The following is a 16,325-nucleotide window of genomic DNA, read 5'->3' as shown; positions in this document are numbered from 1 at the left end:
GACACAGGCTCAAGTTGTGCCAGGGTAGGTCTAGGCTGGATGTTAGGAAGAAGTTCTTCACAGAGAGGGTGATTGGCATTGGAATGGGCTGCCCAGGGAGGTGGTGGAGGCACTTGGGGGGTCCTGAAGTCCCTGGGGGTCTTCAAGAAAAGCCTGGATGAGGCACTTGGTGCCATGGTCTAGTTGATTGGTTAGGACTGGGTGCTAGGTTGGACTGGATGATCTTGGAGGTCTCTTCTAACCTGGCTGATTCTATGATTCTAAGAGGCATCCACTACCTCCCCGGGCAGCCTGTCCCGAGGTCTCACCACGCTCACTGGCACGGGAGCTGGAACGAGATGATCTTTAAGATTCCTTCCGAGACAAACCATTTGATGATGACGATGACACAACTGCGGTTAACTCCTATCCGAGCGCTCCTCTAAGATGCAAGGCTGTAAGGAAGCCTCACCATTAAAACCCCTGGGCTCACTGGTGGGCGTTCTGGGAGCACCGTGACATTCCCCAACAGCAACTGGCAGCGCTTGCCTACGTCTTACCGAAGTCGCCCGTCACTTCTTTGTCAGGTCCCAGCTCTCTCGGTACAAAACTAGCTCAGCACCTTCCTCAGCCTCCTGCCCCCGGCGCAGCCTCTGCACACCGCTGCAGCGGTACAGAACCGGCCCCGGGCAGCGGCCTGGGCCCCTCGGCCCGGCTGGACTCCCCGCCAGGCATCGCCGTGCAGGTGTAACGGGCCGTGGGGATGCGAAGAGCAAGCCGCGACCACGGTGCCGCTTTCCCACCCCTCGATAAACCCCAGCAGTGCAGACGGGAAGGAAAACGGGGGAGGCGGCCGGGGCGGGCAGGGGAGGAGTGAGGCAGAGGGCAGGGCTGAGAGGCGCCGCGCTGCAGCGCGACGAGGCCGCGCTCTTGCTGCCCTGCCACCGCCAGTGCGGAAGGTCCCGCCGCCAAGCACGCCATGGCCGGCCGCCCCCAGCCCGCCGCAGGGCCCGCCGCGGCCGTCAGACCCCAGCCCGCCGAGCCCGGCCGCCCCCCGCCCGCCGCCGCTGCCAGGTAAGGCCCCCGCCCCTTCCCGCCGCCTGCGCGCGTGGGGCTGCGCCGCGTCGTGAGGGGCCGCGGCCGCGGGTGGCGAGGAACGGCCACGGGTGGCGAGGAACGGCCACGGGTGGCGCCTGCCCGGTCAGGAGCGGCTGCGCCGGTCCCTACTCCCTGCTCGCTCAGCAGCCGCGCTGGGCGACCGCGGGTCCGCGCTACCTAACGGGTGAGTAACAGTTCTGGACTCCCGCCGGTCCCGTCACGGTGATGATCTGCGCTTAACGCCCCGTTTTGAGGACCCCTGCCCGTGCTTACCGCAGCGCGGGAGTGGGAAGTCGGCAGGGAGGTACCCACCGGCCCGAGTGCGGTCGCGGAGCAGCGGGGCCAGGGCGGGCGGGCGCGAAGGAGCGGCGGGGCCAGGGCGGGCGGGCGCGCTCCGCTGCCGCGGTACCGGCGAGAAGCGGCCGGACGAGGGGAGGCGCTGACGGCGGGAGCGGCCGGGCTCGGGAGCTGCCGAAGCAGGCACCGCGCGTTGGCGTGCGGCTGGCTGGGGCAGCGGGACCAACCAGCGCGGCTTTGCCCCCGCGCAGACAGGAGGAATTAAAGGGCTTCTCTTAAAACACATAAAGCAGATACGCGGTTTGTGTCACTCAGTATCGCCCCGACAGCCCAGCTCTCCAGCCTGGCGCTCTGAGCAACGAGCGCCCCATAGAATCCCTGTAGCACATTGTGCTTAAGTCACTTGGACACAGGTGTGCTGGCCAGTACCACACAAGAGCGAAATGAGAGAAAGTTCTACACGAGGTGGGGGGGAATCCCAAAGCCCAAATGAGAGAAAAACCCAAAAACGCCGGTTCTTTCACTATGCCAGCGAAGGCGAGCCGCAGCCCAAAGCAAAACTTCCCTCCCGGCGGAGAGGAGCAGGCTGCTGGCGATGGGGTTAAGCATCGTTGTCAGCGATCGGGAGTAAATTGCATCACGGTGACAGCAGCAGACAGGAGCCTTACGGAAATTGCACCGTTTAAGTAGGATGCAAGCTATTACAGAAAAGGAGCGAGGGTGTGCTGCAAATTAGGACAATCTGGAGTAGGGTTTATCTGCTGCCTGCTTTGGATGAAGGGTAGAAATTATGGCAATAGTCTGGAGAAAGCAAAGCCTTCAATGGAAGGTGGAAAACAATATACACCTACCTGGGGGCTCCGGAGAAGCTGGGAGGGGCGGTGACCTTTAAGCAGGTGCTAATTGCCTGCAGGAGAAATTGCTTTTGTTTACCTAAGGAAATAAAAAGCTTTAAAACCACTCCCCAAAGAGCGTTGACTAAGTAGTGTTCTGTGTCAATAAACATTCTCTGGCCAAACCTTAATAATGCTTCTGCACATTGATGTGAATGGTGCGATCCAGAAATAGCCCTTCCCAAGTTTTCCTTTGGTATTTCAGGGTGAAATAAGGATTTAGCTTTTCTGTGGCTGTTGTTAATCGTGGCTGGTAATTTTTATGTGCAGTGCTTACACACAAAACACCAGGGTTGTTGTGCAGGCTTCGATGTTCGATGAGAAGACACAGGGCTTGGAGATTAAGGCCAGAGAGACTTTTAGGTTGCCTCATCAGACAGCCTTTATCTCACACTCAGCATGAAAACTTAAGCAGAATACAATTGACCCCAGTAACTTGGGCTGGTATAAAAGCCAGCATGGGAGTTGGAGGGGACCTCTGGAGATCTAGTCCCATCCCTCTGCTAAAGAAGGGTCAACAGGTATTCCAAAGAGATAATCTAAAAGCTATTAAGAATTAGACAAGCTGCAGCTTCCCTTGATTACAGTCTTACTTCTAGTCTCTATTTACCTCCTCACAAACGCATACAACCACATTCCAACCCCCCCTGCTGTTGCTGGACTTTTCACTTCAGTGTAAACCCAAAGTGACCAGAGCCCTACCATCCTCACTGTTACCCAGAAAATACTGTACCCCAAACAGTGTAGTTCCATAGCAAAGCCAAAACTCACCTTATTTTTGCGACTATGCACTTCTTTCTTCAGCCTAGAAAGTTCCATGACTCGAACAGGTCAGACTCCCTCCTGCAAATACCCAGAGGGCTCCTTTTCATTTCTTTAATCTCCTGCAGCTGGTATGTGACAGGTGCTTCTTATTTGCTAATCAAGCTCGCCCTTTCTCTGCTGACCAACTACCTAAGCTTCATACTTTGGGTCAGAGAGCTTCAGGGAAGAAGCCGACCAAAACAGCAAGGAATTCAAGGAATTTATTCAGGCTGTTCCTATCTTCATCAGGAGACTTTGGTGGGGAGAAGGGAAAGCATATGTGGGAAACCATGGGACAGGTAATTTGGATTTGTACAACTTCAGCTCATCAAGCCCACCATGGGCAGCTTCAGTGTGGAAACTAAGTACAGCAGCTGTTGTGTGTTAGCATTTAGGAGCTGGCTTCGCAGTCTCACCAAAGAAAGGTTGCACTGTTGAACTGTTACAAATCAAATAGTGCTTCGAATGCTCTTCACAGAACCCCTCTGGGCGTTGGCCTGCTTTGGGGGCTATTCACACCTGATCTTAGCTACACCCTGCTTCCCAAACCGAGGCCACAGCTCTCCCCACTGTGCCGACTCTTGTCACACGCTACAATCACCGCCCAAGTTCGGCATAAAATCAGGGTAATTCAGCACCTCCCCTTGCCTTGACAGCCCTACCTGAGGGCACCCTGGATCTGAGTGACAGCAGCCACTGCGAAGCACAATAGAGCAAGCGGTGGCCTTTGGGCAGCCACTGGCAAGCCACCGCTTCTGGCTGTGGCTTCTTGCAGGGAACGCTTGCCCTGGGGATCAGAGGAGCAGCTGCAGAGAACTGGTAGCTGTCACTTTTTCTTCAAGCAGCCAAAAGATATTTTTGGTGCACAGCATAGCTGGAAAGCTCTAACTGTGGTCTTTAACAATTGGTTGGGTTCTTACAATAGAGAAATGAGACCCACACTAAGACCTTAAGTGTACCACCTTGCCCTTTGCCTTTTCAGGTGAAGAGCAGGAAGAAAACCATTTTTTTACACACTGTGCCTCTGTCTGATGCAAGGCAGTGACTGTGGGGTGCTGGTGCATAGCTGCCTGAGGAGATACCAGCATCCCTTTTGATACAACTGCAGTTTCTCTGCTCAAGCTTACGAAACTAAAAGGAAGGTTTAGTTTTCTCTTGGAAGAAAAACGACTTGAACCTCTCCATCACAACAACAACTTTAATTACCAGCTGACTGGATAAGCAGCAGTTCCCTGTCTCCCTGCCTGTTGTGTGGGCTCCTGCCTGGGACTGCCAAGACAGGGGCAGGAGAAAACATCTTCCCCCAGCTCAGGTCACAGACAGACAAAACATGCTCGCAGGCACCTCACATACATCAGGAGCTCAGCATCAGAAACCTCCAAATTTCTTAACCCTCTCTGCTTATCAGTGATTAAACAGTGCTTCAGCCTGCATGTACAGTAGCTACACCTTCCCTTCCTCTGCTACACTGAAAACTGCAGGAAATTGTACTGAATGTCTCTGTTTTTAAAACAAGTCCAAATCTGCTATGTGCAGATTAATACCATGATTGGCAGGATTTATTTGGCTCCCAGTCTGAATTTTAAGACTTTTTGGTTTTTAGTCTTGTCAGCCCTGGATTATTTTCATTAATCTCTTTAGTTTCCATCATTCATTTTCTTCACTTGAAGACTTGCCTGATTATCATTGAATATTTGGCTGCTGTCAGTGCCCATGACACCTACTGAGTACTCAGTGGTTCATCATCAGAGAGAGATTTTCTCCAGCTTGTGGCATCACAGTATAGAATCATTGAATGGTTTGGGTTGAAAGGGACCTTGAAGATCATCAAGTTCCAATCCCCATGCCATGGACAGGGACAACTTGTGCTAGATCAGGTTGGTCATCCAACCTGGCCTTGAATGCCTCTGGGGATGGAGCATCCTCAACCTCCCTGGGCAACCTGTTCCAGTGTCTCACCACCTTCACTATAAAGAATTTCTTCCCAATCTCCAGTCCAAACCTTCCCTCTTCCAGCTCAAAGCCATTCCCACTTGTCCTGTCACTACAAGTGCTCGTATTAAGTCTCTCCCCAGCTTTCTTATAGGTCCCCTTCAGGTACTGGAAGGCTGCTATAGGGTCCTCCCTGAGCCTTCTCTTCTCCAGGCTGGACACCCCTACTCTCACAGCCTGGCCCTGTAGGAGAGGTGCTCCAGCCCTCTGATCATCTTTGTTGCCTCTTCTGAACCCCCTCTAACAGTCTGATATCCTTGTGTTGGGGGCAACAGAACTGGACACAGTACTTCAGATGGGGTATCACAAGAGCAGAATAGAGGGTCAGAATCACCAAATGAGAGTTTCCTTTCTACATCTTGATCAAATTTAATTCACTGCTGAAAGAAAAAGGACTTTTAAAAAATCCTGACAGAATCTGATGCTGCAATGCACATTTCCCAGCTAGTGAAATTCAAACAGGTCCAGCAGGTCCTGTATAACCCTAAGTGGTCATTCTGAGAATGGGACTAGCTCTCCACACTGTTCTGACCTGGCTTCAAGCAATAACCATCTTCAAGTGTTATGGGAGGGTTTTGTTTTCTGAAAGAATTTTGATTTATTACCTGATTTGATGAGAAAGCAGAATTCATTGAACTAAAACATCTTTATATCACAGTTAAACTGAAAGAGGCACAGTGTCTACAGAATCAGAGAATCAGTCAGGGTTGGAAGGGACCACAAGGATCAGCTAGTTCCAACCCCCTGCCATGGGCAGGGACACTTCACCCTAGAGCAGGCTGCCCACAGCCTCATCCAGCCTGGCCTTAAACACCTCCAGCCATGGGGCCTCAACCACCTCCCTGGGCAACCCATTCCAGCCTCTCACCACTCTCATGCTCAACAAGTTCCTCCTCACGTCCAGGCTGACTCTCCCCACCCCCAGCTTTGCTCCATTCACCCCAGTCCTGGCACTCCCTGACAGCCTGAAAAATCCCTCCCCAGCTTTTTTGTAGGCCCCCTTCAGATGCTGGAAGGCCACAAGAAGGTCACCTGGGAGCCTCCACTTCTCCAGACTGCACAGCCCCAACTCTTTCAGTCTGTGCTCACAGCAGAGCTGCTGCAGCCCTCTGAGCATCCTCCTGGCCCTTCTCTGGACATACTCCAGCATCTCCACATCTCTCCTGTAATGGGGGCTCCAGAACTGGATGCAGTGATCCAGGTGGGGTCTCACCAGGCCAGAGAGGGAGAATCACCTCCCTCACCCTGCTGGCCACACTTCTCCTGCTGCAGCCCAGGCTCTGGTTTGCTTTCTGGGCTGCAAGTGCACACTGCTGGCTCATGTTGAGCTTCTCATCCACCAGCAACCCCAAATCCCTCTCCCAAGGGCTGCTCTCCAGCCACTCACTGCCCAAGTCACTGCCAGTTTAGGATGCTCCAAGTCAGGCAGTAGTTTAGCTTTGGTAAGTGGCTTTCCCATTCATCACCACCAGGCACCCATGTGGTGGGACGTTACCTAGAACTGGTTGCTTATTGGCAGCTGTGTAACTGGTAGATTGGTGGTGTGGGTTTTTTTTGTGTGTAGGTTAATTTCCTTGTTGGCATTGCATCACAGAGTGTATAGGTTCAGTGAGCATCATCATCCAGTCCTTGGATGTTCAGCAGGACAAAAGGACCACAGTGCTCATCTGGGCAGAATCTTTACTGGGCACTGTAGTTTCACTTCAGAAAGAGCTCAGTGAACTTAGAATATCCCATAGGATTGGACTTGTATTTTCTCTCAGCAATGACAACCTGAGATGTCCTTCAATAGTCCCTGTGAGATTGCAGAATTACCAGATTTTTACATGCCAGGCACAGTGCATCTTAACCAGCCCTGGACCTGATCGTGGCATGCAGTAGCTCTTCAGAGTATTAAATGTAGAAAGAAAAAGTGTCTCTTAGTTTTTGGAACTGTGTTTATGTTAGGTCTGAATCCCTTTTCTGTGAGATTCTTTTATGCTATTTCTTTTATGCTATTTCTATGCTATTTCAATTTGAAAAGGAAAGAGATTGGATCAGTTCAACAATGTGCTCATAGATTGTTCCTCTTCTATATTATCAAGGCAGTGCTCTTCCTTCTCAGGGAAAAGTGTGTATTTCCACTGTAGACATCCAGTAAAAATGATGTAGCCGGGGGGGTTGGTCTCTTCTGCCAGGCAACCAGCAACAGAACAAGGGGACACAGTCTCAAGTTGTGCCAGAGGAAGTCTAGGCTGGATGTTAGGAGGAAGTTCCTGGCTGAGAGAGTGATTGGCATTGGAATGGGCTGCCCAGGGAGGTGGTGGAGTCACTGTCCCTGGAGGTGTTGAAGCAAAGCCTGGATGAGGCACTTAGTGCCATGGTCTGGTTGATTGGCTAGGGCTGGGTGCTAGTTTGGCCTGGATGATCTTGGAGGTCTCTTCCAACCTGGTTGATTCTATGATTCTCTGATCAGCTCATTTACTTTTAAAAGGCAAATATTTGCACGCTGTGATATTGGAATGAAAAGCTCCAGCATCTTCACACCTTTGCTACATTAAGTCCCTCCTCAGCTAGGAGCAAACCAAACCAAACCAAACTGTTTCTTGAAGATGTGAAAATACAGAAGTAATGGCATGGCTGTTAAGGAGTCCTGTTGAACGATCACATTGTACTTGCCAATACATTCAATCCTAAACTCGACATGTGTGAAATCTAATGGTCACACTATTCACGTGCTTAGAAAGTAAGTAGCATATGTGAACTGCATCAACCTGTGGTTTGCATGATGTGTAAATGTCAGACACAGTTTTGATGCTTTGAATGAGTGCTTTTTAAGGTCTTGTTTTCTCTTATCACAGATTGTTATTCAGTGACATACTAACTTCACATGGAAACTGATAAGATTTGTGTTCCTTTGGGATCTCAATAGCAAATCATAATTGTTGGGGAACTGTAGATGTGTAAGTGGTGTTAAAAATAGGATTTGTTGTGAATTAGCAATGACAGAATGGATTTGGCATGAAAATAACTTCAGAATGTTCCCTGACATTTCAGCTAGATAGTTGATGAACAGAACTTCAGATGGTCATAGGAACAATACTGCATTAAGGAGAAGAGGAAAATGTTGTGAATATTTTAGATCAAAACACTTATTTTTAGACTATTGTTTCACTTGTCTGGTACCATCAGTTAAGATAAAAACATACTGGGTTCTAAGAGTATCCTAATCCTAAACAGATTTAGCAGGAATATAAATCAGTTTGGCTTGCTGAAAACCAGAAGGGAGTAGAAGAATTAATGCATTTACTAAACAGGGATTTTTCAAAGTACTTTAGTGGTGAAGTAAAATATTTGTCATAACCAAATGGAATTTAGCCAGGAACCAGCCTCACAACTCCACAGAGGAGTTTTGACCATTTGGTTTTTGCATGTATAACTGTGTTGGTGAAGCTGCTTGTCCAAGGAGAGAAATGAGTGTAAACTATGAATTGCCTCAATTTTTACAGCTGTAGGAAGGATGTTCCAACTGGATGATTTTATTTCTGAGAACTAAAGAAGGAGGATAGACTCTTCATTGAAGAATATCTACCGAAGCTTTCAGCTTTGGTCACAGCAGCAAAGTCCTGGTTCTCTTCAGGGTGGGATGAAGGGTGGAACTTAACCATATGGGTTCAAAATACCTGCTTAGATCTTCTGTTATGCCAAAGAGAAGGTCAAAACGTCCTTGGGAGCTTGCCAAAGTATGTGCAAGCTGGCATAAGGTTGAGAATGAAAATAATCTGACCATTCCTACTTCAGCACAATACCAACCACCCAGGTTATCATAGCTGGTTGGTGCAGGAGGGCACAGAGTGTCTGCTAAGCAAGTTTGCTGATGACACCAAGCTGGGAGGCTTAGCTGATCCAGCTGAAGGCTGTGCAGCCTTCCAGAGAGACCTGGACAGACTGGAGAGCTGAGCACAGAGGAGCCAGATGAAATTCAACAAGGACAAGTGCAGAGTCTGCATCTGGGGAGGAATAACAAACTCCAACAGTACAGGCTGGGAGGTGATCTGCTGGAAAGCAGTCCTGTGGAGAACAAGTTACCCATGGCACAGCAATGTGCCCTTGGGGCCAAGAAGGGCAATGGGATCCTGGGGTGTATTAGGAAGAGTGTGTCCAGCAGATCAAGGGAGGTTCTCCTCCCCCTCTACTCTGCCCTGATGAGACCTCATCTTGAATACTGTGTTCAGTTTTGGGCTCCCCAGTTGAAGAGGGACAGGGATCTGCTGCAGAGGGTCCAGCAGAGGGCTGTGAGGATGATTAGGAGACTGGAGGGCATGGCTGATGAGGAGAGGCAGAAGGACCTGGGGCTTTTTAGTATGGAGAAGACAAGACTTAGAGGGGAGTTGATAAATATATATAAGTACCTGAGGGCTGGCCAGGAGTGGGAGACAGGCTCTGCTCACTGCTCCCTGGGATAGGACAAGGAGCAATGGGTGTAAGCTGCAGCACAAGAAGTTCTGCCTCAACACAAGAGGGGACTTCTTTACTGTAAGGGTCCCAGAGCACTGGCACAGGCTCCCCAGAGAGGTTGTGGAGTCTCCTTCTCTGGAGAGAAGGAGACTTTCAAGGCCTGTCTGGATGTGTTCCTCTGTGATCTGTGTTAGATAGCATTGTCCTGCTCTGGCAGGGGGGTTGGACTCGATGATCTCTGGGTCCCTTCCAACCCCTAACATCCTCTGTGCTTGTGATCCTGCCGCGGCACTCTCCGTGCGTTACTAAAGGCTTGGTGTATCACCAGTTTCCAGCTAGTTGCATGCCACATGGATTCCAGGTGCTAAGATAACTCACCCTACTCTTTCTCCCTCTACTCTGATCAACCTGAATCTCAGAATTGCTCCCTCCCCTCCCCCAAAAAAGAGGGAAAAACAGTTTGTCTTGCTTTGCTTCTCATTTGTGTGATTCACTGGTAACTGGGGAGTCTTCAAGCGTTTGGTATAAATATTTCATTATCATTTCCTTAATTATTCAGGAACATTAACTTCTGTGTTATGGCAAACTGCATCTTCAACTACACTGTGCTGAAGTCAATTGAACGTTATACTGAACACCATGCTGAAGTCAGGCTCTCATGATTTGTAATAAAGAACACTTTGCAGCATGACTTTCTGGACTCTCAGCTGCTTATACACAAACTTCTTTCCCAAGCCCTCAAGCTGCTCCATAATTCCAATTCTGTGTTTAAAAGATTGGTTTTCCAGTATCTCCAGTCCCCTTTCACTGGCAGCTTTGCCCTTTACCTATTTGAATGCAGCTGAAAGTGATTCTGCAGCAATAGGAGATTCCCAAGCTTTTCCCTTCATAGAATCATAGAATCATAGAATCAACCAGGTTGGAAGAGACCTCCACCCTCATCCAGTCCAACCTAGCACCCAGCCCTAGCCAGTCAACCAGACCATGGGTCTAAGTGCCTCATCCAGGCTTTGCTTCAACACCTTCAGAGATGGTGACTCCACCACCTCCCTGGGCAGCCCATTCCAATGCCAATCACTCTGTGTGGCAAGAACTTCCTCCTAACATGCAGCCTAGACCTCCCCCAGCACAACTTGAGACTGTGTTCCCTTGTTCTGTTGCTGCTTGCCTGGCAGAAGAGCCCAACCCCACCTGGCCACAACCTCCCTTCAGGTAGTTGTAGACAGCAATGAGGTCACCCCTGAGCCTCCTCTTCTCCAGGCTAAACAACCCCAGTTCCCTCAGCCTCTCCTCATAGGGTTTGTGCTCCAGGCCCTTCACCAGCTTTGTTGCCCTTCTCTGGACACGTTCTCTGGACAGTGTCTGGGGACTCAGGTTTCCAAAGGCAGCTGTATTGTTCCTGAGCAGGGCCGGTACAAAACGCTAAAGAAAGTGCTGAACATTAGAAAGACATAATTCAAAGCATGAAAGCAGTGTTCACCTTCCTAGCACACACCTTATCCTGAGTACTTACCACATTTCAATTAGAGTTCTACAGCCTGTTTGGTTTGTAATCAATCTCAGAAGCGAAGCATTAGAACAGCGAGGTTTGATTAGCTACATAGATTTTCTGTTCCAACAAAGTCGTGAGACACACACATTTACTTTCAACTTAAAAGCATCTCCTTTTAGGAATACTTAATTTCTGTCTTGAGCTAATGAAAAAGCTTTTACAGGGTAGATGTGAAATTTTTCAAAGGAAATCTTTAAGAAAGGTTGTCAGACACTGAAACCGACTGCAGGCTTTGAGACCTGTTCTGTCAGTATTGGACTCTTGTTGCTCTAATGCTCAGAATCAGAAATGCACTGCACAGGTTGATGGCAAAAGCTGGTTGAGAATCACAGAATCATAGAATCAGTCAGGGTTGGAAAGGACCACAAGGATCAGCTAGTTCCAGCCTCTCTGCCATGGGCAAGGACATCCTACCCTACATCAAGCTGCCCACAGCCTCATCCAGTCTGACCTCAGCCACCTCCCTGGGCAATCCATTTCAGGCTCTCACCACTCTCATGATGAACAACTTCCTCTTCACATCCAGTCTGAACCTACCTATCTCCAGCTTTGCTCCAGTCTTGTCACTCCCTGCCAGCCTAAAAAGTCCCTCCCCAGCTTGTTCGTAGCCCCCCTTCAGATGCTGGAAGGCCACAAGAAGGTCACCTGGGAGCCTCCTCTTCTCCAGCCTGCACAGCCCCAACTCTTTCAGTCTGTCCTCACAGCAGAGCTGCTGCAGCCCTCTGAGCATCCTTGTGGCCCTTCTCTGGACACACTCCAGCATCTCCACATCTCTCTTGTAATGGGGGCTCCAGAGAAACTTGACTGTGAATTTTAGCTATACAATAGAAACAAGATCCCAAAAAAATACCCAACTAGTTAAGCCAAGATTAACATCCTCCACACCAGATCACTGCTTTATTCCTGTGTCAGGTTTCAATGGCTTTCCTGCAATACCCATGTGAGAGTTTGTGCCTAGCAGAAGGATGGGAAGAGCAGTCAGGGAACACAATGATTTGTTAGATACAAGAAACACATAAAATAGCCTTTTAAAAACCACCCAGTGGTTTATGGCATGAAAGGCAACATCTTTCACCTAATATTGGAAACTGCTGACAATCTCTATTTCTAGGTGAAATCTCAGGAGCTGCTTGCACATTTGCTCTGTATTTAATTTGGACCAAACTCCACTGGATTCCAACTGTGTCACAATGTGTGTTTTTCCATTATCTCTAGAAGAAGGAAGATCAGATACCATCATGTGCTGCACTAACAACAAAAAGCTATATTAAGAATAGTAGGCATTGCCATCAAAACTGCAGTAAGAATTGAAGTTTCTTGATAAATACATAGTCATGAACATTCTTGTTGTAGAGGAAGATGTTTTCTTTGTCCCCCTTTCTGCAGCACAAGGACATGTGCCATTACACAGTATACCTACCTAGGCCAAGTGAACATAGCAATTTTTGTGGGTGGGTTTGTATTGCTTCTTGCTGCCTTGGTGGGTTTAAAGAGTAGCAAGCCTGTTGCTTTGCTGCAGAGGAAATGAAACTGCCTTACTCTGTTGTTTCTGTAGTATCTGTGCCTGGATAGAGTGAATTCAGACCATATCTCTCTAAAATTACCTTCTTGATCAGCACTGCCCACTGAAGTTATGTACATGCAGATTAATGAGTTTGGGAGATCCTTCTTTAAATGAGATTTCTCTTTCCTGTAGTCAAATTCTTAGCAGTGCCTTTGCTTCCCACCTGGCTGGCACAGCAGAGTAAGTTATGGGCTCCTCCTAGGGCAGAAAAGTAGCCTTGCCACTCTTTCAGTCCAGCCCTAGTATCAGGTGATAGAATGAGAGGAAATGGCTTGAAATTGCACCAAGGGAGGTTCAGGTTGGATATTAGGGAAAAAAAATCATTATGAAATAGTGGTCAGGCATTGGAAGAGGCTGCCCAGGAAGGTAGTAGAGTCACCATCCCTGGAGGTGTTCAAGAAATGTGTGCACATAGCACTTCGGGACATGGTGTAATGGCTACAGTGGTCTTAGGTAGATGGTTGGGCTCAATGATCTGAGAAGTCTTTTCCAACCAAAACAAGCCTATGACTTTATGATTTCTGTGAGGTGCAGTCCTTTATCCCTCCCTGAATTCAAGGGTCTGCACCTCCATCACAAGCTCAGTTGTTCCTCCACATCAGACCTTGTCTGGTCCTTAGCTGTTGACATGAGGCTTCTTTAAATAAAACCCCTCCAAGCCTTAGGTGCTCCCTCCCTGGAGGTATTTGAGGCTAGGTTGGAGAAGGCCTTGAGCAACCTGGTCTAGTGGGAGGTGTCCCTGCCCATGGTGTGGTGGTTGGAACTAGGTGATCTTTAAGGTCCCTTCCAACCTAAACTATTTTATGATTCTCAGTTTATATCCTTCTACATACACCCTTGTTTATTTCCCTTTAAGACTTCGATCAGTCAGTAAAGGGAGGGAGGAATCAGTCTGAGTAGATCCTTAGAATTTAGTCAGTTCGGTTTACATTTGTTCTGTTGCAATGTGTTTCACTCCTGATTTGAAAGAAGGCTTATCATAGAATCATAGAATCATAGAATCAACCAGGTTGGAAGAGACCTCCAAGATCATCCAGGCCAACCTAGCACTCAGCCCTAGCCAGTCAACTAGACCATGGCACTAAGTGCCTCAGCCAGGCTTTGCTTCAACACCTCCAGGGATGGTGCCTCCACCACCTCCCTGGGCAGCCCATTCCAATGCCAATCACTCTCTCTGCCAACAACTTCCTCCTAACATCCAGCCTATACTTCCCCTGGCACAACTGCAGACTGTGTCCCCTTGTTCTGTTGCTGGTTGCCTGGCAGAAGAGACCACCCCCACCTGGCTACAACCTTCCTTCAGGTAGTTGTAGACAGCAATGAGGTCTGCCCTGAGCCTCCTCTTCTGCAGGCTGCACACCCCCAGCTCCCTCAGCCTCTCCTCACAGGGCTGTGTTCCAGGCCCCTCATCAGCTTTGTCACCCTCCTCTGGACACCTTCCAGTATCTCAACATCTCTCTTGAATTGAGGGGCCCAGAACTGGACACAGCACTCAAGGTGTGGCCTGAGCAGTGCTGAGTACAGGGGCAGAATAACCTCCCTTGTCCTGCTGGCCACACTGTTCCTGATCCAGGCCAGGATGCCATTGGCTCTCTTGGCCACCTGGGCACACTGCTGGCCCATCTTCAGCTACTATCTTTCAGTACCCCCAGGTCCCTTTCCTCCTGGCTGCTTTCCAGCCACTCAGTCCCCAGTCTGTAGCACTGCTTATCATTGCTGATGGGTGCAGGGGCTTCTAGATTTGCTTGCCTTTTTAAAATTATGGAACAAAATAGAGGGCTCCTGCAAGGAAGAGGCAATTTTACTGTGTGATCTGCCACAGGATGGGCAGCTTAGACCCTGATAACGCCAGTGATTATATTCTGCACATGGATTCCAAACCCATAACAAACTCAGAAAGACATTTGTTTGAGGTATTTATAGAGAGTCTGTTTGACTAACCATCTGTGCTCTGATTGAAGTATACACAGGGTCCAGACTGACTAAAAACCAATCTTGTGGATCAAAATAGTAACTTTGTCACTTTTGCCTGTAAAGATTTTACTGCTAGAGACTTTGCTGACCTGTTTACATGTAAGGTAAGTTTTAAAACTGTGAAATCTGAAAGGTCCCCTGAGGGAAGATTGTGACTAGTCTGTCCACTTCAAAAAGGCTTTGAAGCTCAGGGATGCTGTTTGAATGCTGCATGCTTTCCAAAACTGCTTCTTGCTCAATGTCTGGATTAAGGCAGCTGCTTTTCTTAGCTTCTGAGTAGCTTTCAGATTGATTTGAGAGTGTGAAGTTAAGAACATCCTCAATTATTTTGCCATCCTTTCACTTGTTTCGTATTTCCAGTCCAAAATGAGATTTCTTCCTTTCATTGTTGTTCATGGTGTTCAGTACAAATCCTAGCAAAATAATAGGAATGCAGCTGAATCCAGCCTGGAGTTAATTGCACCGAGAAACCTCTCTGTGTTTCTTCAGTTTGGGTTCATGGAGATTGCCTTTTTCAGAGATGAGCATGTTCTGTGTGTTCAAAAGGTGGAGATTAGGGAAAGGAAATTTCCTTTTCTCCTTCATGTGGAGATTATGAGAAGATCAAAAGGAGTAGGCTATAACAGGATTGTTTTAAACATATACATAGCAGTCACTTGTTAGTTATTGAAATTGCTCCTTAGGGATGATCATTGAAAACAAGAGTTTGAAAGCTGGTTCTGCTTGTTCAAGATGGTAGGAAATTGAAGTTTCTGATATTGTTTCCCAAGATTAATTTTCTGTAGTGATAACCTGGGGAATTCTTTGAATTACCTCTTCTAGCTGATATAGCACCATCTGCCACATCTGCAAAGGAGATCATTATTTTTAGGAGCAGCTGTGTTTTTTTTGATGGAGTCCTGAGTCATCAAGGTCAGTATTTTTGAATTATTCAGAGTGCAGGAAAAGAGAAGCAATTAGTTTGCATCTCTGTGAGTAATAAAGTGTGTATTGTTATCTCATAGTGCCATCAACCTAATAGCTATTTACTACAGTCCTCTGGTTTCCAAGAATTTTGTTTGCATTCTTGGTGAGAGCATTTCACTTTGCAGGGGAAAAAAAAAAGCCTCAGTCATACTTCGTGAATCACTAAGACTGCATCTGGTGACAGATAAGTGACTGTGGACTCCCTCTGTTAATGGAAATATTAAAGGGAACATGGTGTAGTTCTGAACACTAGGCCACAGGGGCAGGTTCCCAGCTTCAATTTCAAAAGCTGAATTGTAAATCAGGATCTCTCACACCAAAAGAAAAATCCCCAAATGAGCCTTCTTTTAACAGAAATACCTCATTATGCCTCTGGCCTTCAGCTCTCAGTCAGATGAGCATTCTCCATCACGTAATAAACAAGGAGAGCCAAGATAAGGTGAGAATTAGGACCTGAAACCTTCAACAGCTTGCTTTGTCTTGTTGCCAGAAGGCTCTGGTCTGTGCCAGGTGCCTTGAAAGACTAATGCTTTGTGTAAACTCCTAATGTGAAGTAACCAGTGCAGTACGTCAAGGCAGAGCTGGCATTCCAGGATGAGAAGGCTACATCTCTGCAGCAGGTTCTTTAAACTTCCTGCTGTTGAGGAACTAATGAGAGCAGGCAGCTCCTCAAAGACAGAGTACCTTTCTTCCTGGGTAGTTAATGAGAAGTAGGTTTATCTCACTGGCTTTGCTACAGAGAGGGACCCTGGCAGAGCTGTATGGCCTG

The 16,325-nt window shown here is 48.1% G+C and overlaps 1 protein-coding gene and 1 long non-coding RNA gene across 12 annotated transcripts in view; one reads left to right on the top strand and one right to left on the bottom strand.

Moving 5' to 3' along the window:
* Nucleotides 1–3,112, bottom strand: part of LOC135186907 (uncharacterized) — a 90,306-nt gene extending 87,194 nt beyond the window's left edge. For all 4 annotated transcript variants that reach the window (XR_010307139.1, XR_010307141.1, XR_010307142.1 and 1 more), the window contains exons 1-2: nt 3,039–3,112; nt 2,226–2,281 (exon numbers count right to left, since the gene is read on the bottom strand). This is a non-coding gene — a long non-coding RNA (uncharacterized LOC135186907). The remainder of the gene's footprint in view (nt 1–2,225; nt 2,282–3,038) is intronic.
* Nucleotides 907–16,325, top strand: part of SPHKAP (SPHK1 interactor, AKAP domain containing) — a 94,771-nt gene continuing 79,352 nt past the window's right edge. For 2 of the 8 annotated variants that reach the window (XR_010307138.1, XM_064165078.1), the window contains exon 1: nt 907–1,053. Coding sequence is in view for 4 of the 8 variants with exons in the window: in XM_064165078.1 (XP_064021148.1) it covers nt 959–1,053 (95 nt within the window). In the remaining 4 variants the exon portion in view is untranslated. Of the gene's footprint in view, nt 1,054–1,101; nt 1,262–16,325 lie in introns of those variants that run through there. The other 6 variants (XM_064165077.1, XM_064165076.1, XM_064165081.1 and 3 more) reach the window with 4 other exon arrangements.

The sequence above is a fragment of the Pogoniulus pusillus genome, chromosome 26, assembly GCF_015220805.1.
Source record: "Pogoniulus pusillus isolate bPogPus1 chromosome 26, bPogPus1.pri, whole genome shotgun sequence".
NCBI lineage: Eukaryota > Metazoa > Chordata > Aves > Piciformes > Lybiidae > Pogoniulus > Pogoniulus pusillus.
Note: the sequence above shows the minus strand (reverse complement) of the source record. Positions and strands in the feature narration are given on the sequence as shown.